General features: G+C 47.9%; 8 protein-coding genes across 8 annotated transcripts; 3 read left to right on the top strand and 5 right to left on the bottom strand.

The window, feature by feature from the left end:
- Window positions 1–1,736: 1,736 nt before the first annotated feature.
- Window positions 1,737–3,438, bottom strand: N7525_006470 (uncharacterized protein; the record flags this gene model as incomplete). The annotated part of the gene is made up of 3 exons (XM_061213749.1): window positions 1,737–2,561; window positions 2,631–2,718; window positions 2,771–3,438. 3 exons carry the CDS (start codon window positions 3,436–3,438, stop codon window positions 1,737–1,739), a joined length of 1,581 nt encoding a protein of 526 aa, XP_061068180.1.
- A 1,206-nt stretch (window positions 3,439–4,644) lies between these two features.
- On the top strand, window positions 4,645–5,790 carry N7525_006469 (uncharacterized protein; the record flags this gene model as incomplete). Its single annotated transcript, XM_061213748.1, has 1 exon — window positions 4,645–5,790. One exon carries the CDS (start codon window positions 4,645–4,647, stop codon window positions 5,788–5,790), a length of 1,146 nt encoding a protein of 381 aa, XP_061068179.1.
- A 171-nt stretch (window positions 5,791–5,961) lies between these two features.
- On the bottom strand, window positions 5,962–7,396 carry N7525_006468 (uncharacterized protein; the record flags this gene model as incomplete). Its single annotated transcript, XM_061213747.1, has 6 exons — window positions 5,962–6,102; window positions 6,164–6,651; window positions 6,709–7,082; window positions 7,149–7,217; window positions 7,274–7,314; window positions 7,382–7,396. 6 exons carry the CDS (start codon window positions 7,394–7,396, stop codon window positions 5,962–5,964), a joined length of 1,128 nt encoding a protein of 375 aa, XP_061068178.1.
- A 1,144-nt stretch (window positions 7,397–8,540) lies between these two features.
- N7525_006467 (DUF3723 domain-containing protein) lies at window positions 8,541–11,845 on the bottom strand (the record flags this gene model as incomplete). The annotated part of the gene is made up of 3 exons (XM_061213746.1): window positions 8,541–11,009; window positions 11,082–11,380; window positions 11,428–11,845. The coding sequence occupies 3 exons, from the start codon at window positions 11,843–11,845 to the stop codon at window positions 8,541–8,543; spliced, it is 3,186 nt and encodes a 1,061-aa protein (XP_061068177.1).
- Window positions 11,846–12,100: 255 nt separating this feature from the next.
- N7525_006466 (uncharacterized protein) lies at window positions 12,101–13,105 on the top strand (the record flags this gene model as incomplete). Its single annotated transcript, XM_061213745.1, has 3 exons — window positions 12,101–12,661; window positions 12,716–12,815; window positions 12,870–13,105. The coding sequence occupies 3 exons, from the start codon at window positions 12,101–12,103 to the stop codon at window positions 13,103–13,105; spliced, it is 897 nt and encodes a 298-aa protein (XP_061068176.1).
- An 807-nt stretch (window positions 13,106–13,912) lies between these two features.
- On the bottom strand, window positions 13,913–16,011 carry N7525_006465 (serine-proline rich protein; the record flags this gene model as incomplete). Its single annotated transcript, XM_061213744.1, has 7 exons — window positions 13,913–14,222; window positions 14,271–15,276; window positions 15,339–15,486; window positions 15,534–15,587; window positions 15,639–15,830; window positions 15,884–15,934; window positions 15,985–16,011. The coding sequence occupies 7 exons, from the start codon at window positions 16,009–16,011 to the stop codon at window positions 13,913–13,915; spliced, it is 1,788 nt and encodes a 595-aa protein (XP_061068175.1).
- An 871-nt stretch (window positions 16,012–16,882) lies between these two features.
- N7525_006464 (ferric reductase family protein) lies at window positions 16,883–18,671 on the bottom strand (the record flags this gene model as incomplete). The annotated part of the gene is made up of 5 exons (XM_061213743.1): window positions 16,883–16,983; window positions 17,034–17,223; window positions 17,285–17,352; window positions 17,401–18,136; window positions 18,183–18,671. The coding sequence occupies 5 exons, from the start codon at window positions 18,669–18,671 to the stop codon at window positions 16,883–16,885; spliced, it is 1,584 nt and encodes a 527-aa protein (XP_061068174.1).
- A 272-nt stretch (window positions 18,672–18,943) lies between these two features.
- On the top strand, window positions 18,944–19,327 carry N7525_006463 (uncharacterized protein; the record flags this gene model as incomplete). Its single annotated transcript, XM_061213742.1, has 2 exons — window positions 18,944–19,168; window positions 19,223–19,327. 2 exons carry the CDS (start codon window positions 18,944–18,946, stop codon window positions 19,325–19,327), a joined length of 330 nt encoding a protein of 109 aa, XP_061068173.1.
- Between the last annotated feature and the right edge of the window lie 1,302 nt (window positions 19,328–20,629).

Raw genomic sequence — 20,629 nt, 5'->3', positions numbered from 1 at the left:
TGTCATTTGGAAATTGGGTCGATCCGTTCTCCATTCCACGTCGCTAGTGATCAGAAGATAAAAACCACAGCTGCCTCGACACTGTAGACAAATGGTTGGTTGTAAAGAAACCTGCCAATCTCAGACCATGGATCCAACAACGGCCCACGGTACCAAAACGCCTCCTTGCATCAGACTCCATTCTCCAAACTATCCCCCTCCCTCACCGTTATCAGCTGACCTCGAGAATACGAAATGGAAAAAAGTCGTCATTCACTTTCCACTGTCTCCTACTTTCTCCTCATTCTTCCCTGCCTGACTAAACACTGCATATCGCTGCTTCATGTCTGCGTTGTATTTCAGGCCCATTCAACCTCGTTTGCCAATTACTCAACTGCCAGCACCTGACGAACTAAAAGACTCAAACATCACTGAAAGACACATCGGTACCGTGAGGAACGCGTCGATTGCCTGCAAAGATTGTCAGCGACGGCGGACCAAGGTAAGGCAATCTTAGAACAGGTCGCTCGACTTGGCCGCTTACTTCTTGATGTTTCAAATGATAGTGCACGGGCGGAAATCCGTGCTTGGAATGTAACAAGCGTGGTTCGGTTTGTGTATTCGATGAGAGTTCAGACAAACGGCGTAAACGCTACTTAATGAGAATGGAAGAAGATCTTGAGTACTATCGGGAGTTTTTGGGCAAATTTTTTGAGGCAATACGGACTTCTACTGATAATGATGTCCAACATTTAATCGATGTCGTACGGTCGGCACCGTCAATCAGTGAAGTGCAAATGGAGGTGGCCCGCGTCCTTGAAACGAGTTCTCTGTCTCGACCACTCACAGAAACATAATATACCGAATTGTTTTCACGTGGGAATTTCCATTGGACCATTTAATTTTACTAGTAGAACAATAATCAGCATGCCATTCTCTACCATGACGAGTCGTTCAGTGGTAGATTATATCGATCCTGCACGTATGAGGGGGAGGCCGTGGTGGGTCCTATTATCAAGGAAAGCTATGATCTGCTTACCCAGAAGCAGCTTAACTGTACTATCGGGTTCGGACCGAGAAGTCATTGCTTGCATTGCTAGAGAGCAATGTTTTGTCGACTGCCCTGTATGGAGTGACTTCAATATTATGATAACCTCTATGAGTATGGACCAACGACATGACGGGAGTAGTTATTTTTGGATCAGTGATTATCCATAGAATCCCAGAGCTTCGTATGTTTGTAAGTTTATCGTTCAAAAACGGAATATAACTTAAAATACGGAAGTAACCATGTTAGGAAAGGCGGGTTATGTAATTAGGGTTTGAAAGAGCATATCTGTTGTCTCTAATATGGAAGGCGATGTCGGATGCTACTGTATGACTCCCTGTAGGCGCCATTCTGCTCCAGAAGAGGCCGACGAGTATTCCGAAAGAAAGATACAATAGGGCACATTAGGCGGCACGTTTCACCTACGCAGTATTCACCTAGGTAGTCTGTGCAGGCCAGTTAGGCTATGTAGCAGATATTGATAGCAGGTATCCATTACTATGTTAACAATCTGGTCTTGATACCTGTATACTGAATAAAATTGTGATTGTGATACAAAACACACAAAACATACGTTAGTGAATAAAGCAAGAGAAAGAAAGCACAGCTGCTCAGCAAATTCAAACAAAAAATAGCTACATTTATCCATAAAATGTCCCCGGAGACGGCTGAAATCCGATTCCGGCTCGAGCACGCGACTCATGTTTCCTTAATTGCCTGGGCCTTCGGAAGAGTGCCCTCCTAAAAAACCAATCCCGTTTGACTGCGATTGAGCTTTAGCAACAGAGTTCTGCCTTTTACGACTGGGTTGTTTAGTCGTTGGGCTAGATTGCCCTCGAACTTCTTCCCTCAGTTCTTGATTGGCAGCAACACATAATCTCTGAGAGCTCATGAGCGGAACGACGGAAGTCAAAATAAAGGCATCACTTTCCAAGGAAAATAATCCAGGGAAAACGACAAAAAGGTGATCGTCTGGATGCTCAGCCCCGATGGTATCTTCACCACCTACGGGCAACTGGAATAGAGAATCCTCATCGTGGGCCCAATCAACTGGATCAAATTCCGTCTCATATCTTTTCGTGGAATTCTGGATAGGACGCCAGACCTCGATTGCCCTATCAACAACGTTCTTTATCCTCTCTTTGAGCTCACCATACTGGGCAGTTGAAAGAAGCTCATGAAGATAGTGGGACACATTCTGAACAACAGATTTTGCCCTAGACTGAAGTTCAGCTTCCTGCCCGTCACGATCAATAGAAAGCAGGACGGAGCGATAAAAATGTTCTTTTTCGTTGTCACTTTTCGCAAGCTTATTCAAGCTCATCCTGAAATTGCCGTTCTCGGACGGAAAGTAACTCGGTTGAAAAATCTCCTTATCAATTTCCCTGGATAGAATACCTAACATCACAGCCAAACGCATTCCCTTAGCGGCATCGGAATTCGAAGCACACAGGGGGGCAGGCTGCCCTTGGATTGCCCCATCTCGGATAGCAGCATCAGTATCCAGTCTGAACTTCTTCCAGGGTCTATCATTCTTCCAGGAAAGTTAGTCTAAGTTTCGGTTTACCATATGAGGGCATAGAATATATGTGGGACAACGTACTTTGAGATTCTCGTCGCTCAAGTTCTGGCGCAAGACGGTCCAAATTTCATTTATTGCGTAGTCCCAGATGCCCTCAAACCTATCAATTCTGGAACTTAGAGTTAGCAAGCTGCAATACAATACCTAGGGAAAGTACTAACATTGACTGCTCATCAATTTGGTGAGATTTAAGGATAAAAGCATCGAACTTTTCAAGTCGACTGCGAGCCTTTTGCATGTTTTCATCAAGCGACTTCTTCTCTGTTTCAAGGCAAACGCTTTTCGCTTGTTCCTTAGCAAGGAGACTCTCAAGGTTTGCGGTAGTAGCCTTCATTTCGTCAACCGATGTATCTCTTTCTTTAAGTCTTCTCTGAAGGGAACCAATATCAAGATTGTGTTGTGCAATTATTGAGTTCATCCTCCTTTCTTCCTGCGATCTTTCAGACAGCTGTGTTTGTATCTGCCCTTGGAGTTCTTGAATCCTTCGAGAGATCTCAGTCAGAGATTTCTCTCTTTCTGTAACCGCTTTTCGAAGAGAAACATTTGCTTGTTCTGCCTTTTCTTTCTGGGTGGTCAAGGCTTGGTTCACTGCAGAAAATCTGCTGAGCGCAACCAACTCATTCTCTTCTTGAGCTTTGATATGCTTCTGCAATTTGTCCAGCTTTTCATCTCGAATCTGGATTTGGTCCTGCTGTTCTTTAACCTGACTATAAGTCGCCGATGCTTTCTGGAACTCGGGATCGAAAGTGAGTTGTCTGAAGTGCTCAATGATTTTGTTCAAGAAATCTTCATGTTCCACCTTAATAGAGACGGGCGATCGTTGCGTCATTGTTTCAGTTGTTGTTGTTGAAGACATAATGATTATAACGACTAATGTCACATGAGAGTTTGATTTGGTTGAAATCTTAGAACTAACGTGATGGAAATGGCATGTATTTATAATTTCTTCCATACTGGAAGCACATATGGAATGCCCATAGTTTCACCTTTGATGTTGGGAGACAATGAGGAATTCACTATTGCGCGTATGGAAACACGTCTCAGGGCTGTAGGAGCTTGGACCTCTTAACGCCTCGCTGAGCTGTCTTGCATATGTTGCATATGCAAGACACAGGGTTCCGAGCAACGTGTTCTGGAGCGAATGGTTACCCGCTCCCACAGAGACGTATAATACAGAGGTTCAGTACCGAAGCGAGTCATGTGATATTCCTAGCGCCCAATCAAAACCTCATTGCTCAGGGATGCTCTCCACCAAACCAGCCTCGTCAAGGCGATCAGTGTTCGTCAAACAAGGCGAGGAAGACCCGAGCCAGGATTATGAGGCATCCCGGTGTGCTATAGGTGGGTATGACGTGTAACAAGTAATATACGAGCGATTTCCGAGTTGCTTATGGCGGGTATAGTCAGTAAGTCACTGAGGTCGTAGTTAAATAAATCGCCTGCTGAATGTGGCTGAGAGTGAAACGCATGAACGCTTTAAGTGCTCTGCCCCCGCACGGTTGCCTTGTGTCAAGAAAGGCGAATGGTGGCAGCTGAATCAAGCTATCGGCGGCAAGTTTATCAAGGAGAATACATAACAAGACCACTTAATGAAGACGGACAGCCGATTCCTTCACACATGTATTAGCATTTACCATTTATTTTTGCGTACGGTTATCAATCTGACCGATCTTGCATCTCTTGTAGTTCCGGCTACAGACATCAAGGCTACCCTGTTCAGAAGATCCATGGATGTGGAATGCCAAAGAGCTACATCGATGGAATGTGCCTCTCTCCTTCCCTATGAGGTGTTGGGAATTACATTCCTGGGCTCCGAGGCACTACCAACTGACTGACGGTTTCGGGAGCTTCCGCGATATATGGTGAAAGTACATCATTTTTGACCAAAAATACGATGCGAAAGACGGTTCTGAATTGCGGGTTCTTACCGTTGGTGATATCTGTTTGCGTAAAAATTCTGAATCGACTCTTGGAAAGCTTCTAATATAAATTGAGGTAAATTCCGGTCATCTGAAGACTATCATCAAGCTGCAAAATGGTGCAAAGCGCTCCGGATGAGAGGTTGATATATTTAGCCTGCCAGCATATCTTTCGTGGCTCTAACTCTCAGGTGAGAAAATTGAAGATAGTCAAAGGGTTAATTAAACAAAACGAGCTTGCTCTCACCGATATTCTACGAGAATATGATATCGACAGCACTAGCAGTGTTGCCAAGAAGCTTCTGGAGAGTCGGGTTTTCGATTCGACTTTGAAGGCTAAGATTCGATTTCCGGAGTTATTCGACGTGTCGCCTACCCGGAGTGCTGAGAGAGAGGCTTCGGAGGCGGAGGCTGCGAGAGACGAGGCCGGCACTGTGAGGGAGATATCGGATAGGGAGGCTTCAAAAGACTCAGCAATCATTTCTCACACCGAACTCCAAGGTGAACGGACATTCAGTGATAATCCATATCCAGAGGAGGATACAGGCACTGTAGCTGTGCGATCGCTATATCCGGTTTACATTCACTATCGGTGTCAGCATCTGGTCTTGACGACAATACAAGAATTGCTTGAAGAGAGTTGCTTCGAGTTTGCTCAGCAACATTTTACTCAACTCTTAGCAAAGAACGGGTGGGACTGTCCCGAGGCGGTTGAACTTACCGAATGGACCAAGATACTCTCTCACCACTCTAACCCGGTGATCAACACTCTGAAAACTCCCCTTAACGAATTTATTGGCCTTCTTCGAGAACTCAGACACTCTGCTGTGCACCGGCTTCGAAAAACTGCAGCTGGTGTCGAGCGACTTGCTGAGAATGCGCAGCTTTTTTTGGAAGCCTTGGGGGATTCGACTCGATCAGACAAGGTCGAGAGTCTTCGGAGAGAGCTGCAATCTGCGATTGAAGAGCTCAAGCGCAACAAAGATCTCTTTGAAAGAAGGCTGCTTGCACAACTCAAGGAGATACAAAAGAAGCGGAGTGAGTTGGATGTTTGGGAAAAAAACGCGAAGGAAGCAATGATTAGAGAGGACTTGCAATGTTCGAGGGATATTGGTGAAGGCCTGGAAATCATTGTTCGAAAAGTCAAATCAAAGGATCCAAGGGAAGCTGAGGGTGAGAGGACTTTGCCGGATGTGTATTCAGATTCGTTGGATTCGGAGGAAGAGTTTCTGGATGCTGCTTTAATAACCCTCCAGTTTTAGGGGCTGATTTAGAGAGTTGTGTATGTACCTTCTGTGCCTCTGGTATCCAGCTTGTTCATTGTTTCCTTTCCAAAGCGAGATGACTCCACGGTTCCGCGATAGGCTTTCAATCTCATTGATTTTGAATGATTAATTTGGATACAGAGCGACCGCAATATGAGGTATAACTAGCTAGCAGAAGAATGAACTCTGCATGTTTGGCATTGGAATGCCCGATAACCGCTTAAGGGCTCGAATTGCCTTCTTCCCTAATGCATGCCTTGCACTTAGCTGGACTTCATTCAGTTTATCTTCTTCCTCACTGGCAAGGCACTTTCATAAATAAATCCTGTTAGTTATCTTTCTCGGAATGTGTAATCGGGGCCGAACTTACCACGTCATTCTGCCAGCGTCGGAGCATGGAGCTTAAGTCATGTGGTCTATTCAATGCTTGTGCACTGGAGTCAAGGTATTCTTTGAATAAATTCCACTCCGACTTGTCATCCGGACCTTCACTCTCATTGGGAGCCAAAGTAGTAATAAGGTTGTAATACTCAAATCGATCCATGCCATCGGGGATTTTGGAACCCTGATAAACAGCGGATCCTGCTTGGCGTAGCAGAGAGTCGAAATCTGCGGGAAGTTTATCTTTTCTCTCGTCATACAAGCCGTCGCGCTTGTCAGCCCACTTCCCATGGGTAACTTTCCACTCCAGAACAAGTCGTTCTACTCCGCCAGAAACGAGATAGTTACCGTCCAGAATTCCTCCAACGTTTACGCCTCGGAACTTGAAAGTGTTCCTTGTTAGAGGTTGAAGGCGATCAAGGAATTCGACTCGGGAGAAATCGGCGATTTTCTCGAAGCAGACTATATGGTATAATGCTGAAGTAAGGGGCGTCAGAAGTCCAGTGAAGCTAGCTGAGGAGAAGGGTTGCGTACATGCATTGGGTCTTCCCCAGGACCCCTGGTCCATTCCCGGATACATGGCGAGGCGTAGGTCACCCGGCTGGATCATTCGATCACAACCCGGAAGTCGGCATTTCGCACCACGTGTAGAATTCGGGGCAGACTCGATGAAAAATAATGATGGCACCGTATGGGCCACACCTGATGGTTGTCGACTTCGTGTGGTTTCGAGGCCTACATGCCTAATGAGACGCATTTTCTCCAGTGACACGACATCGTCTAGCGCAGGAGAGGCCGGTGCTTCTTCCCTTGAAGCTAATTGATACGTCGCGAGCAGATCGATCTCGACGCCTTCTACATCCTCGTGAGATTTTAAACGAGCCATGAGGTCTTCGGAAATTTCAGCACTGTAAATAGCATAGTAAAGTTAGTACTGTGATATGTATGCATCACTCTGAAAACTTTGCACCCACGAAAAACCATTGAAACTCTCAAAGTCCTCCAGAATTTCGCCTCCGTTGCCTCTGACGACATCTTTGATTCTGCAAAAAAGAGAGTTAGTTCGTAATTTTAGAGTCTGCTGGATTGGAAGACGTACTGATTGACGTTTTCAGACGGAACGCCTTCGTAGCATTCAACCTGTTAGTAAATCAAATAGATTAAGTAAGCCGAAAAGACAGTGTTATAAAGGTACACAGCTACTTACCAGATAATAAGGCATTGTGGCTAATATGAAAATAGAACAAGGTTGTCAGACGTTGCGTGGGAAGGCTGGATGTTTCAAAGCTTGAATAGGTGGAGAGAAAGCAACCTTTAAATAGCTTATGGTAGAATAGGCTTCGCTGCGGCCTGCCCTAGCTCAGACTTCAGCCACAGTTAGTGTCCGCAGGGGAGTCTTGCCGCCCAAGGACAAACCAATAGGAGGCCACTGCGGTAGTGCCTCAGATCACTCTCGATCACGACCCGCTTCAGCAGGCAATGAGCCTGGCCAATGGATTGTCTCACTAGAAGCGGGGTACCAAACCCGTGAATTCTCCTCAGGGGTTATCTGTGCCAAGCCAGGCTGCTTGTGCCCTCGGGACGTTCAGTCTAGGTCCGCAGGTTGTCTTGTCTTGGCAAGTACCACCGAATAGAAGGCCACTGTGGTCGGCAGTTTACTGCGCACCAGTGACCCACTTCCTCAGCAGGTAATGAACACAGCGGACCAGCAGACCAGCAGACCAATGAAGCCACCCCTCACTTTGAGCTGGTTGGTGAATCCCTCAAGATGCGTGGGCAGCCATTGAACGAGTTTGAAGGTAACGGGGAACAGTCTTGTACCTCTTCCCTCTGGTTTAAATACCACTTAGGCATCATTATTTTAGTTTGAATGCTATTGAAGTGTCGACACATAAAAGAAAGGACAAGAGAATCCCTGCTCACTGGAAACAAGTGGAATAGCCTCGTATCTGTCTCACGACTAAGCTAGACCTGGGCTGAGTGTTATAGGACATATATAGAACGAAGAGGGGTTTCCTATGACGTAGTCTCTCTTGTCTGGCATTTGTCCCCCGATCGGGCCTCACAGAACCAATTTCCTCTCAAGAGGATTCTCTCAGGAGGATTACGCTCTCGGAAGAATGGTTTTATCCCCGGGCTTCCAACTACCCCACCTTCCCAAGAAAATCTACCCAAAAAAATATTTCCATCTACATCTTCCTACGACCGAGCTTACAAGAAGCACTGCTTAGTTCAAAGATAGACACAAGACATGCTTCTCATTTTATAGAGTTTTCCAAGAGCTTTCTCCCGGGGCGGCATCGCTCACATCTGTAATGGCCTCTTGTTTCAGGCTACATAATACCCATATCTGCTTAAAAGGGTCCTCATAGTGGCCTCGGCTTCACAGAACGACCCGGCTTGATCGAATCTGTTCCCTCTTCTATCCTATCGAGGGCTCGGGAAGCCATTATTAGAAGTTGCCTTTCCTTGGTGAGTCGGTCTGCAGCGACAAGTTCCCGCTCTTCATGCTCAGAAATCATGAATATGGCGTTCCTGCCATCGACGGTGGCCGCACGGAAACATTGAGCCGGTCTGAGACTTTGAAGACGTAAATCGTACAGCGAATAGCCTTTCCATGAATACTTTCGGGCAAGTCGCTCTAGCGGCGATGGATCTGACGGGTTTACGAGGAGACGATCTGACTGCCTCCACTGTTCCCGTTCAAATGCCCAGAAATGAATCTCAACGGGCCCTTGATGTGGTTGAGGCGACACCGCTACTGCATGCCCCGAATCATCCGCGGAAAAGGTGTGACTAGAGGGCTGTCTGATAACATCCCGGGAGATCGGTGTTATTTGATCAGGGTTCTCCACTGAGGGTTCTGGCTGCCCTTCACGGAGGGGAACTGGCGGTAGATCGTGATTGGCGACGTTTGTGGCCGAAGTTGTGTGCTCCATGTCCGTTTGCACTCGTACCGCTGACTCGTGATCAGAGGCTGGCCATGGTGAATTTTGTCTGTCTTCTAATCGAGGCGTATCCCCTGAAGGAAGTTGGGCCGGGCTGGACAGACCGAGCTCTTCGTTAAGCCGCTCACGCTCCAATTCCTCTTCCAATCGTTCCTGCTCTTCCTGGGTTCTCTGTAAATGGGCAAGGTATGCATCCAACGCTTGCTGCCCGGGAGGGCCACTGATATTTGGCGAACTGTCTGCCTCGGATTCTGGGGACGCCGGCTGGAGTGCATTATTAACACTCGCGTCATCATCGAGAGCATCTTGTTGATCTGGCACCACGATCAATGCTCCTTCGTCCGGATCTTGCTCAGGTTTATCTGCTTCGAAGGAGATCCTCGTACAATTGCTGACGGCATCTGCGTCTCCAGGGCCAGTACAGTCATGGGAATCGTACGGCGGAGCCAATGCTGAGTCGTTCGGCGCTGGTTCGAGATCTGTTTCCCGAAGGGAAAGATCTTCATCGCGAGGACTGCTTTGGTCTGACATATCCTCATCCCGGGTTTCTGTGCTCGGTAAGTTCCATTCCATGGGCTCTTGTTCCCTCTCGGTCGCCCGGCGTGAAGTAAGCCCGCGTATCTGAACTTTGCGCCTTCGCCGACGCCTCAAATGGTCCCGTTCATTTTCGCTCCTCATTTGTTGCAGGTGTTCCATGCTTTGTCCCGCCCCTCTCGGTCGGACGCTATCCCTTTGTAGCCCGTCTTGTCTATCTGGAGTTGGCACGCTTGATGGGGCTGCATGCATGGTTTGCTCATGGCTATCAGAAGGCTCTTCCTCTTCGACAAACAGCGGCGACTGAGGCTCGTCGCCCATAGGTTGGTCTCCATCAAGAGTTAGGCCATGCTGTGTAGGCTTTCCGAAAAATGCAAAATAGACGCAGCGGCGGACAAAAAAGCTAGTGATGGTGTCGGCAACCTCGACTTCCGCGTGTAAACAGTCCAGGAAGAGCATATTGTTATCTTGCTTTTGAGTGCGTGTTTGTGGTATCCCGGAGCGGACCTTCATCTTCACGATACTATCTGCGAGAAGATCTTGTGACCGGTCGGGCTGGCTAGGAACTGCATGTCCAAAACAACTAACGATCTGACTAACCAGGATATCGAACTGCTCGCAGTCGTATCGATACCGATCCGGTTTTCGGGCCTGCAGCAGAGCCGACCGCGCGATCTGATGATCGGGAGAACTCTTAATCAACCCATCGATCTCCGTGGACCTAAACCCGAGACGGCGCGCAAGTTCGGCCATCTCGTAAATGGCTCTCTGATCTGGTTTTGCACGAGATGGTTTTGCCAATAAATCGTCCTCCTTCTTTGGGTCCAGGGGCATCAGAGTATAGTGCCGCATAGCATACAGCCATACCTGTAAGTAGCCTGCCTCGAGGCGCTCCACATCGGTCGCTCGCTGACGTCGAAAAGTAGACTCCGAAGTCTGAATGATACTTTCTCCTACCTCGGAATGATCTTCCTCCGAATCTGACTGTGGAACAAACATCGAGCTCATAGTTTGCCAGATAGAGGTTGACGGGCCAAAAAGTCGCTTAACGCAATGAGCGCAGCTCTCTAGGTATTTAAAATCTTCAAAAAGGGTATACAGAGACGGAATAAGTCCGTCGAAATCCTTCATGTGGGTCCATATGCTGCGTCTCTCTTCATCACTGAATTCCCCAAATGCGTGACCACCCAGGACGAGTCCACGAGCCGTTTTTGCATCGGTACGTGATTTGCCAGGTGCGAGCAAGTGCAGGGCTTGGACGGTATCCTGATCAATCTTCTTCATTAAAGGACGACTTGACGCGACCAAGGAAGACCAGAAGTTCCAGATGTGATCTAAATAGGTTATTATCTCCTACGGAATGGACAGCCATGTGGTTAGCAGAGCGAAAAAAAAGAAGAAAAAAATTCTGATTGCTGAACTCACATCGTCACAGCCCGAGGCTATCAACCGATGGAGTACACTAATCCTCATTCCGTTTGGCCAAAGCCCAGGAATTGCCAGTAACCGGTCAAAAGCACGCCGGAGACGGCGGTTTCTTTTGTTGTCCAATTGATCTAAGCGTTCTTGATTGTTAGATGATAGTCTCACGAACCACCGCTCCCGAAAAGCCTCGTTATCTTCGCCCTCATATTGTCTGATCTTGCGATAAATCTCTCCATCGGTCGGCTTCTTCTGATTCGCATATTCCTCCACCAAGGAGGCTCTCAGTTCCTCACCGATGTCTTCGTTGATGGTCAGTACAGAAATGCAAGAACAAAATGCGACATACCGTCTAAGTAGAGGTCTACTATCCACCAGCGATCAGCTGGAGGAAGAACCTCGGCTCCTGCCTGCACACGGTGACGGCCGTGTAAACCGCGAAGCTGCCCTACCACAAATGCAAGCTGGGGAATTTGATGAGCAACATTCGTCAGCAGCGATTGCTGCGGAACGTTCGCCTTCCGCAATGCATTCGTTAAGTCGTGTTGAGACACAATCGTAGGGACATGATTGTCGACATCGAGGCGGCGACAACGGTTCTTACGAAAGATACCACAGAGCCGTTCCAAGTTCTTCAAATCTAAGTCCCGGGGCAAAGGAGGGTCGAATTGAATCTGACTGATATTGACTTTGGCCGTTCCAATGTATTTCAGACGCCGCTCCGTTGCCAGTCGCACCTCTTTATCGGTAAAAAAGGATCGACTCATTGAGGGATGATGAGAGTACAGAAAGCAGAAAACAATGAGCGAAAGCTCCAGCTGGACCTATATCTATTTATGTAGCTGGATCCGCATCCCGCTGCGGTACCACTGCGCTATTCTGCTTAGGACCCACCGCAGTGTCCCTCAGGCCCCACTGTTTTCAGCTAGGAGAATGGTTTAAAACCACAGCATCCTCTTGTTTGCAAGCCCTGTTACTCATATTGCTACTGTACCTTCAGATGAAGTCCTATCGGTTCCATCATGCGGCCACTCGATGAAAAACGAGTGACAAAAATTCAGGTTGATCAGGTCGCCCTTGCAGAGGTGTCACCAGCAACCGAGCCCAAACTCAAGCCAGGCCCTCTCCAACCAGGCTCCCGCCTGATCAAAAGGTCTGCTACGCCATCTCCTTCCGAGCCCCCTAGTAAGGTCATCCCAGGCTCCCCTAGGGACATAGCTCTCCAGGGGACTGGCCGTTTGGAGAACAGTATCGGCTCGGATGGATTTGTACAAGATGAATCACCCTGGGATACTTTCAAGCCATACTACGAATGCGATCTAGCAGGCACTGTTGCTGTTTGCGTTCCGTGCTCTGGTAGCCGCGCCGCACGGGCAATCCGTCGATACCCGAGTAAGGACGCGGACAGAATCCTGGAGATACTCCGTTCCACATCCCATAAGAATGTGGTTTTCGTTTTGGAGTGCTTTCGCACGTCTGATTCCCTGTATACTCTCAGCAAGTTCGATCCTCTCACGCTAGATCACGTTGTCGCCTGTAAAGCCTTCCCAGACCAGGTGGAGCTAGCTGCGATCATGTCCCAGGTTTATTCTTCACTCATTCTCGCAAATGAACGCTAGGTCGCTAATCATATGCAGTTTCTTGATGGGCTATCGTATCTAGCTACCCAAAATTTCCATCACCCCTCTTTAGATTGTTCCAGCGTTCTGATGAGCCTCGAGGGGGAGGTAAAGATTGGTAAGCTAAGTCCATAAACGCACATTTGGGGGTTGCTTACTAACTATAATCCAGCACGTATTGACTGCTGTATCATCCGACAGACAGGCAGACTTCATAAAATTGATTTGGCTCCTGTGTCCAAAGTCATGATGGAATTGATGCAAAAATATGCTAAAGATGACGGGGCAGTCGGGATCGACAATCTTGGCCGCTGGCAAACATGCCCAGCCGCCATCGATTTTCTCTCCGCCACGATCTCAGCTAGCTCATTTGAGGAACTGAAAAAAGTATGTCACCCCTGGATTTGATCTGGAACTGTGCTCATTGGTCTCTAGCAGCGCTTTTTAACAGAAACCCGATGGTGTCCGGGCGATCTAATCGGCCTCGCATGTTTTGCACTGATATCCGCCCGTACATTCTACTCATACACGCCGAGATTGGAAGAGACTGACTAGGTCATGCTGTCATTGCTTATGTATTGAAAAGGGGAAGCAAATAACAATGAGTGTGATCGATTTAAGCAGGATGGGGAATCCAATATTTAATTTCCATAATATGATTTGCTTCGTTGGTGTTCTACTGTCGTGTATTGAATTTTCGAAGCCTTCTTCTAAACGTAAATTAGAACCATTACAAAGTTCCAATCTGAAGCCAAACGACGGCTAGTATGCTGACAACGAAAGATTCTCGTTGCTGCGCCATGGGTTTAGGGGTGACATATAGTCACCGCCGATTAATTTCCCAAGAAAGTTCTGGAGCTTGAAGATTAGTGGCGCCCTATATATGACGGGCTTTTGTGGGGTTCTTAGGAAGGTAAGCTGGACGGTTGTAAGAGTGTGCTATTGCTGATTGTTTTTGACCATTATGCTGTCTGGAAATATAGAGATCAAACTACGGCTAAAGGTAGCAGACGGGAAAAAAGAAAGACGAACAAATGTTCGATAATCATTTCATTCTGGGTGTCGTATTACGAAGGCTAAGGGTGATTGATGAGCAATATATAGACGCAAAAAAAAGCAGATGAGAATGCTTAAACGAGAAGCTTATTGGCGATGGAAGTGTAAAGGGGAAGACGTCAGAGTTGGCTGTTGAGTTAGTGCTACGTTACCAGCACGTTAGCTGAGGAACTCAGTCATTTTTTGACTTGCATCCTTCTTAACATCAACTACTTTCCAGGAAATTTCGGTCCAGTGGAAGGCCAGGGCTCTCTCGTCATCCTCGCGGACGGACACCATTTCCTTCGATCTGAGAAGACCAACATCCTTATCGAAAATGTCCTTGCGCAGATCGTACGTGATCCGCCCAAACATAAGGTGTTTAACTACGGGCTCCAATGCCTTGAAGACGTGAACAGTGCCTGGCCGAGTTTTCTGGACGAAAGTGACAAAAACTTTGGTCTGAGAATCGGTAAATGTATGATTACACCTAATCAAGGTCAGCTAAGCCACGCAATGATTTGGCTGGTATACGTACATCACATCATGTGGAGAACTGTCACCTGCCAACAGTATACCAACCCCCAAGTTGCTTGCAAGCGCCCACCACCATTTGCCTCGTCGGACGTAGTATGTGGAAATCTTATTACGTCGACTCTTCTCGGACTTGGTTATGCGTGGATCGTCTGGGTATGTATCGAGGATACAATCCAGAACATGACTCGCAGGGCGCTTCGATGACGGACGGGGACAGTATTTCTCTGGGTGTTTGCAAAGTTCCTCATAATTAAAATAGAGCAATACGTGCCCAATACGCTTCGCAACAGGGTTCAGATAATGAGAAGTCGCGTCTGCATCTAGTACTCGCAGGTAATCAACGGCTGCCTGTATACCTTTCCATTGCACAGGAAGCCCAAGTGCATGCAAATCGAGTGAGCCATATTTGTCCCAATGATCAAACAGGGGTCTTAGCATGCTATCAAGGTCCTGTGCGAGGAGATGAGCCTCCGCCTCGAGGATCCTCTGAATTCGATCGTTTTCGAGAGAGACACTGCAAGACTGCAACATATTGAGAGCGGCATGGTTTGAATTGTTGACAGTTTCCGTCGTGGTTGATTGCCTCCCTAGGTCACCGGACAGTCCGTTTGTGTCGCTTGCTTGGCTAACTACGGATGCTCCAAACGCCGGAAAGGTGTGTTGCTCTCTCATTCGCGGAGTTTCGACACAAACGGTAGAAGGTGTCGAATAATCCCTATCCAGTTCAGGTGTGGATGTGGTTCCAGGTGAGGCTATTCCAAAGAGTGGCTGAGGGATACTGGCATGGTTCGGATCTACCACTGGAATAGTGGTTCTTTCAGCGGTCTCAGCTTCGTATGAAGGCCAGTCCATCTGGCTGCCTTCGTTATCGCCGGAAAGGATCCGATTGTCCAACGACGATTTGGTCTTGTCGCAGGTTGTTGGTATGTCGTTTGCCGGTACGCAGGGGTTGACAGAGGGAGGTGAAAGGGATGGAGGGGGCTGTGTGGCATCCATATAACAGTTCCCTTCAAAAACCGTGAATTAGACGGATCGAGAGTACGAAGACCGGGATACAAATGCTTCTTACCTAGCGATGCTGCAGGATTGCCTTGAATGGCTCCTTGTACCTGGAAGTCTTTCACAAATGCACTCTCTAGTCCAAAGCCGACTTGCGTTATCTGGGCCCTGGTCAGCTTCCGGAGCTGTTCTAGGTCGGTTCCGAAAGCTCGAGCAAACTGTAAAGAGTAAGAACCAAATACGGCAGACACAGCAACCAACTTACGATACGTAGCCGGTCCATGCTTAAGGGAACAGGGTTCATCGCCGAATCTCGGTCCTATTACATTGGCTATTAGTTATTGCGTGTGTCTAGGAAAAGCGAGCTCACCTCGAATACGACCCAGATGGAGAATAAATTCTCGCAACTCTCCCGGTATGTTGAAACAGCGATCCCTTCTGGTGAAGCCAGGTCGTACCATCGGATATAGCCTCCCCGTTCTGCCCGTTCCAAAATTTCTACCTGCTGGGAACTCTCCATCCGCCCGATTTGCTCTAATTTTCTGCCAATCTGATTGACCAGCTGTGACAGAATAAGCATCATTCACAAAAGACAAGAAATGAAAATTAACTCACATCAGAACACGCGTCTTGATGCCACTCTGGCCCGTACTTCGGATGGAAGTCCTTCAAGCGAGGTGAGTGGATGCAAACTTGATCTAAGAGGACTGACTCACCTGGAGGCCGACCATGAGGGAGACCATTTTGGTGGGACCAGCCCACAAAAGCGCCCCTGCGACAATAAACGAAGGAATAAGAGTCAGCGGTCAGTGATGAGAGTTTACTGAACGAGAGGATGCCGTTTGAAGGCAACAAGAGATATGCCGAACGCACCGGTTGGGAGAAATCAAATCATGGTGGAAAGGGACGGGATCGCCACCCTTTTATAGGGAAATCGGGAGGGGAGCCAGCCCAGGGTAAAGGGGCCCCAGGGTGTCAAAAGGTGGTCAAAGGGTGGTCAAAAGGTGGTCAAAAGGTGGTCAAATAGTGAGGGTTTCTGGAAAGAGATCGAACCGCCCGGACGAAAACACTGCCACAGGCCAGAGAAGGACGGACGGATGATGCAACCGCCTCACCGGCACCATTCACCAGATACGCCCCCAGAAACTTATCTGGGTGATCGAAAAGCGAAGATATTCTCGCCTCAGGGTGAGCGTAAAGAAGAGTGAGGACCTCTGTCCTCAAGAGAAATGAAAGAGTACCTGAAAGCACTGGCCCCACCCGCGGCCCCACCCGCCCACCGTGGGTGTGTCTAGACCACTTGGGTGACCAGAAGAACGCCCTTTCTCATCCCAAAGGGTGAGAGAAAAGTTGGGGTTCCGAAAGGACGGGTGACGTACTTCTCCCACTCACGGCCACCTTTCCACACACCAGGGATCTCCCTGGCAACCACCAAAGCACCTGAAACGGAACAGGCTCAGTATGAGAGCTACAAGTGAAGATATTATTTCTAGCCTATGGTGACTCCCCTAGATAGTATCAAGACCTACAACCACCGTAACCACCGTAACCACCCCATGACATGTCCCAAACCTTTCCTCTCTTTGATCTCCCACTAAGTTGTCGATCATTTCCCTAATCAGGTTGGTATTCCAGTTCTGAAAGCGTAACATCCTGATACAGGTGGCCTCTGACGATCTCCCGTATGTGGTCTCTCAGATTGTCTGGTGTGGAAACTGAAGAGGATTAACACGTGATGCAAATGGAATCAGCCCAGAGCACTTACCCATCACCAGTGTCTGACCTCGCTCGTCTCGAATGTTCGGCAGCCTCTCGACCTGGCTCCCAGATGCCTCAAGCGAGACAATGCTGTGGTAATCAGGCTCACCTTGGTAGAAACATGCTCGTTCATGTTTGCCGAATGGTGTTTTATCATGTGCGAGGCCGTTCTCAACATAGATTGATATACTGAGTATCTAGATCCATACTTCCATCAGTATCGTGTGCTCACGTTCCATTTCGAGGCTGGACACAAACATAGCCTTTATCTATAATATCATCTTCAAGGAGGGCATTGAGCAGGCTCTGGGCTGCGGTTGTCATATCTGTTTCATTAGCTTAAATTCGTTTGAATTCCGTAAAGACGCGCTCACCAATTGATTCTATTTGCCATACCAAGTGCAGCCGGCGAATTTGAAGAGTGCAGGTATTATAACCATATATCATCTTCTTGAGGTACGGAATTGTTGCAGCAATCCCAAATCCGCTCGCAATCATTAAAGCAGTTTCATATTGACCGACATCCTCGCTTGTGCCATGAGGCCCGGTGAATAGAGCCAGGAAGGATACCGAGTTATCCGGGGCGACCGTGGCATAACGGAGAATATTTGAGGTCATGCCATGCCGTGGTTGTACAAGAAGCTCCATAGTATCCTGTTTACCTCGCGACCAAGATGTGACTGTGAAAGGATGTGTCTGTATGCACGACCATAGACCAATTGATGGTATCCAGAGATTGATATACTGACCGGGCTCAACCTTCACTGGACGAGGTAAGACAACGCGAATATGTGCCGCTGTTACTGTATTGCCGCTCTCCTGAGATTTCCTGAGCGTGAATGATACAAGAGCCCGGGGAGCCCCATGGCCCGAAAAGAGCCCGTTCCGATAAAACAGAGTCGCCAATTCCAAGCATGCGGTCAGCCCCAAGATGCCTAAAGCAATGTAGATATACAGTCTTGGCGGGCCGTTGTGGGCTGGAAGATGCCGCCAAGTGCCGTAGACAAAGAGACCAGCCAAGATCTGATGGGTTCGGAGGAAGATCTCGTAGGACCATTGACGACAGTATGGAATGGAAAATAGAGCAAGGACACCTAGTGAAGTAGCGCCCTACAACCGTTAGTTATATTGACATGATACTAGGAGGGAGACATACGATCATGGTGAACAGATTACGTGTGTCACCCAGTGGAAAGCCAAATTCCTGGTTCTGGACCTTGGCAATGATATGAAATGACAGTAGAGCAACGGCCATCCAGCCAGTTACAAGGTGAATTTTGCGACAAGTTCGCCATGTGGTGCCAAGGAGGTCAGCCAGATAGCCAAGGTGAATGGCTGACAGAGGGAAGATTATATTGATGAGCGCTAGCTCTCCTGCCCGGCGGCCAGCTCCAGTTAACGAATCGGTTTTGAAGAAAACAAGAGTGACGTTGACAGTGACATATATCACGTAGACGAGGACACTGGATCGAGTCCATGGACCACAGATACGATGCCTATGAATGAGGACTGGGAGAGTAAGATGTCGAGAGAGTAGAACAGAGAAAGATTCCGTCCAGTTGATTAAGACGGAGCGAGTCTGGATCAGAAAGAGGACCAAAAAAATGCCGCCAGCGGCAATTGCATAAATGGCTGGTACGTCCATACTCTATATGGAATCTTCCCCAGATCTAATAATGTAAATTCTGAAAAGGGAGCGCCGGGTGAAGAGCTCGCTGGATTTAAGACACTTTTAAAGTAGGTGCGGCCAACAAGATGGATGGCCTCGCTGCGGTGGGCTCCCTGAGGCAGAACACGTATGGCTTCCACAGAGACCGCAGTCACCCTCAGTGACCAGGTTTAGGATATTTAACAGGCTGAGCCACCTCGAATTATAGGAGATCCTTCAAACAATCTGGTCTCTGTAGTAACTACATCATGTCCAAGAAATCCCCATGGGTGAAGAAGCGCCAGTCGGAGAGTGCGCGAGCGAAAACGCAACAACGAAATAGACGTCAGCGAAGCCTATTCAAAAAGGCTAAAGAATTTGTCCTTGAGTGCGAATCCGATGTCTTCTTGGCTGTGCGAGTCCGCAAAACTGGACAGATGTATATCTTTGACTCGTCCACTAAGAATCAGTGGCTCAAAGACTTGTCTAACATGGTACTTTATTCTATATACCGTGTAGATGTTCCACCGCTGAATTTACCATAATAGGAGTCATGCTACCCTCGTCCGATTCAAGAATCGGTGGAGATAGCTCCCGAGCTTGGCGAAGCTCTGTCAAAGCAAGGAGATGGATCAGCTTTTCCCAAAGTCTAGTAATTGAGGAAGAATTCTCATCGACTGTCATTCTTTTGTAATATTTTCTATGTCAACAATGATAGTAATGGAGTGCGAATACTGGAGACGAAGGATCACATCAAGCCTCGTCTCCTGCAAAGATAGCAACCAAGTGTTTCAAATTAGGTAAGACATCGATGGGGTTGAAGTTTATTCACATTCACTAGCCCTTCACGAGGCGCCTCTCATAGTTGACATTAGATGTGAAATCAAGATAACAGGCGCTGCCGGGATGGTGGCGTAGTGTGTATTTTGCAGTGTTCTAAGGATTGGATTCTCCAGTGCATCAGAACCCAGGATGAGGCGAGCGAGTGGCACTTGGCAAACATACTTCTCAATTTTTCTATCGCAGATGTTAAGTTAACATCCGCAGTGGGCAAGCGCCACATTCGTCATCTCCTCAATCAGTACAGTCCAGGAAGGCCTGGATTACTTGGTGCGCAAGGTCCCGAGTCATAGCGCCGCAGCCGTCCTTGCCAAGCATCACCGCAGCCTGTCGTACAGTATTGGGCCATCAGGCCAGGGGCATGTAGGAGTGGCCCGCTTCGAACCATTTGACAGTCGCCTCCTCAGAAGAGGCGCCCGAATCGACCTCCAGAACGATCCTGAGCTCCGACGACGCCATGTCCTTACAGTAGATTTCGGAAACGGATTCCCCTGTGGACACAAGCGCATTGTTTCTCGGCCCGTACCCGAAACCACCCTAATCTGTATTCGGCTAAAGCGAAAATGATTATGTCCTAAGAATAGAATGGCTGTAAATTTCAGAACCGTTTACTTACGTATTATATTGTATATTACACGAAACACCTATACACTGCCCCTCTACGCCTAACATTCCATCATTTTGCAGCACCACATTTTCAGTGGAATCATCATATGCACAATATGGCACCGAATCTACCTATGTCAACGCTATGTTTTATTCGTGATATGATACAAAGTAATTCACTAACAACGTTTCAAATGGCTGATGCAGCTGAGTGTAGCGAAAAGACTATCAAAAATACTCGCAGAAACCTGCGACTGTTTGGACAAGTTCATGCCCCCTCAACTCGTATCGGTCGGAGACGAAGCCTGACGCCACCCATGTTAGAAGCGCTCTGTGACCATCTGCTGGAAAAACCAGGCTTGTACCCTCGAAGAGATGGTTATCTTTCTATGGGATGAATTTCAGATGCTAGCGTCAACCTCTAGCATTAGGAGGGCTCTCGTATCCAAAGGGTGGTCTAAAAAGACTGCTCGGCAGAATGCGAAAGAGCAGAACGCCGAGCTACGAGA

The sequence above is a fragment of the Penicillium rubens genome, assembly GCF_028828025.1.
Source record: "Penicillium rubens strain IBT 27055 chromosome Unknown utg000003l_segment0_segment0, whole genome shotgun sequence".
Taxonomy (NCBI): Eukaryota; Fungi; Ascomycota; class Eurotiomycetes; order Eurotiales; family Aspergillaceae; genus Penicillium; species Penicillium rubens.
This window is presented reverse-complemented; position numbering and strand designations above follow the sequence as displayed.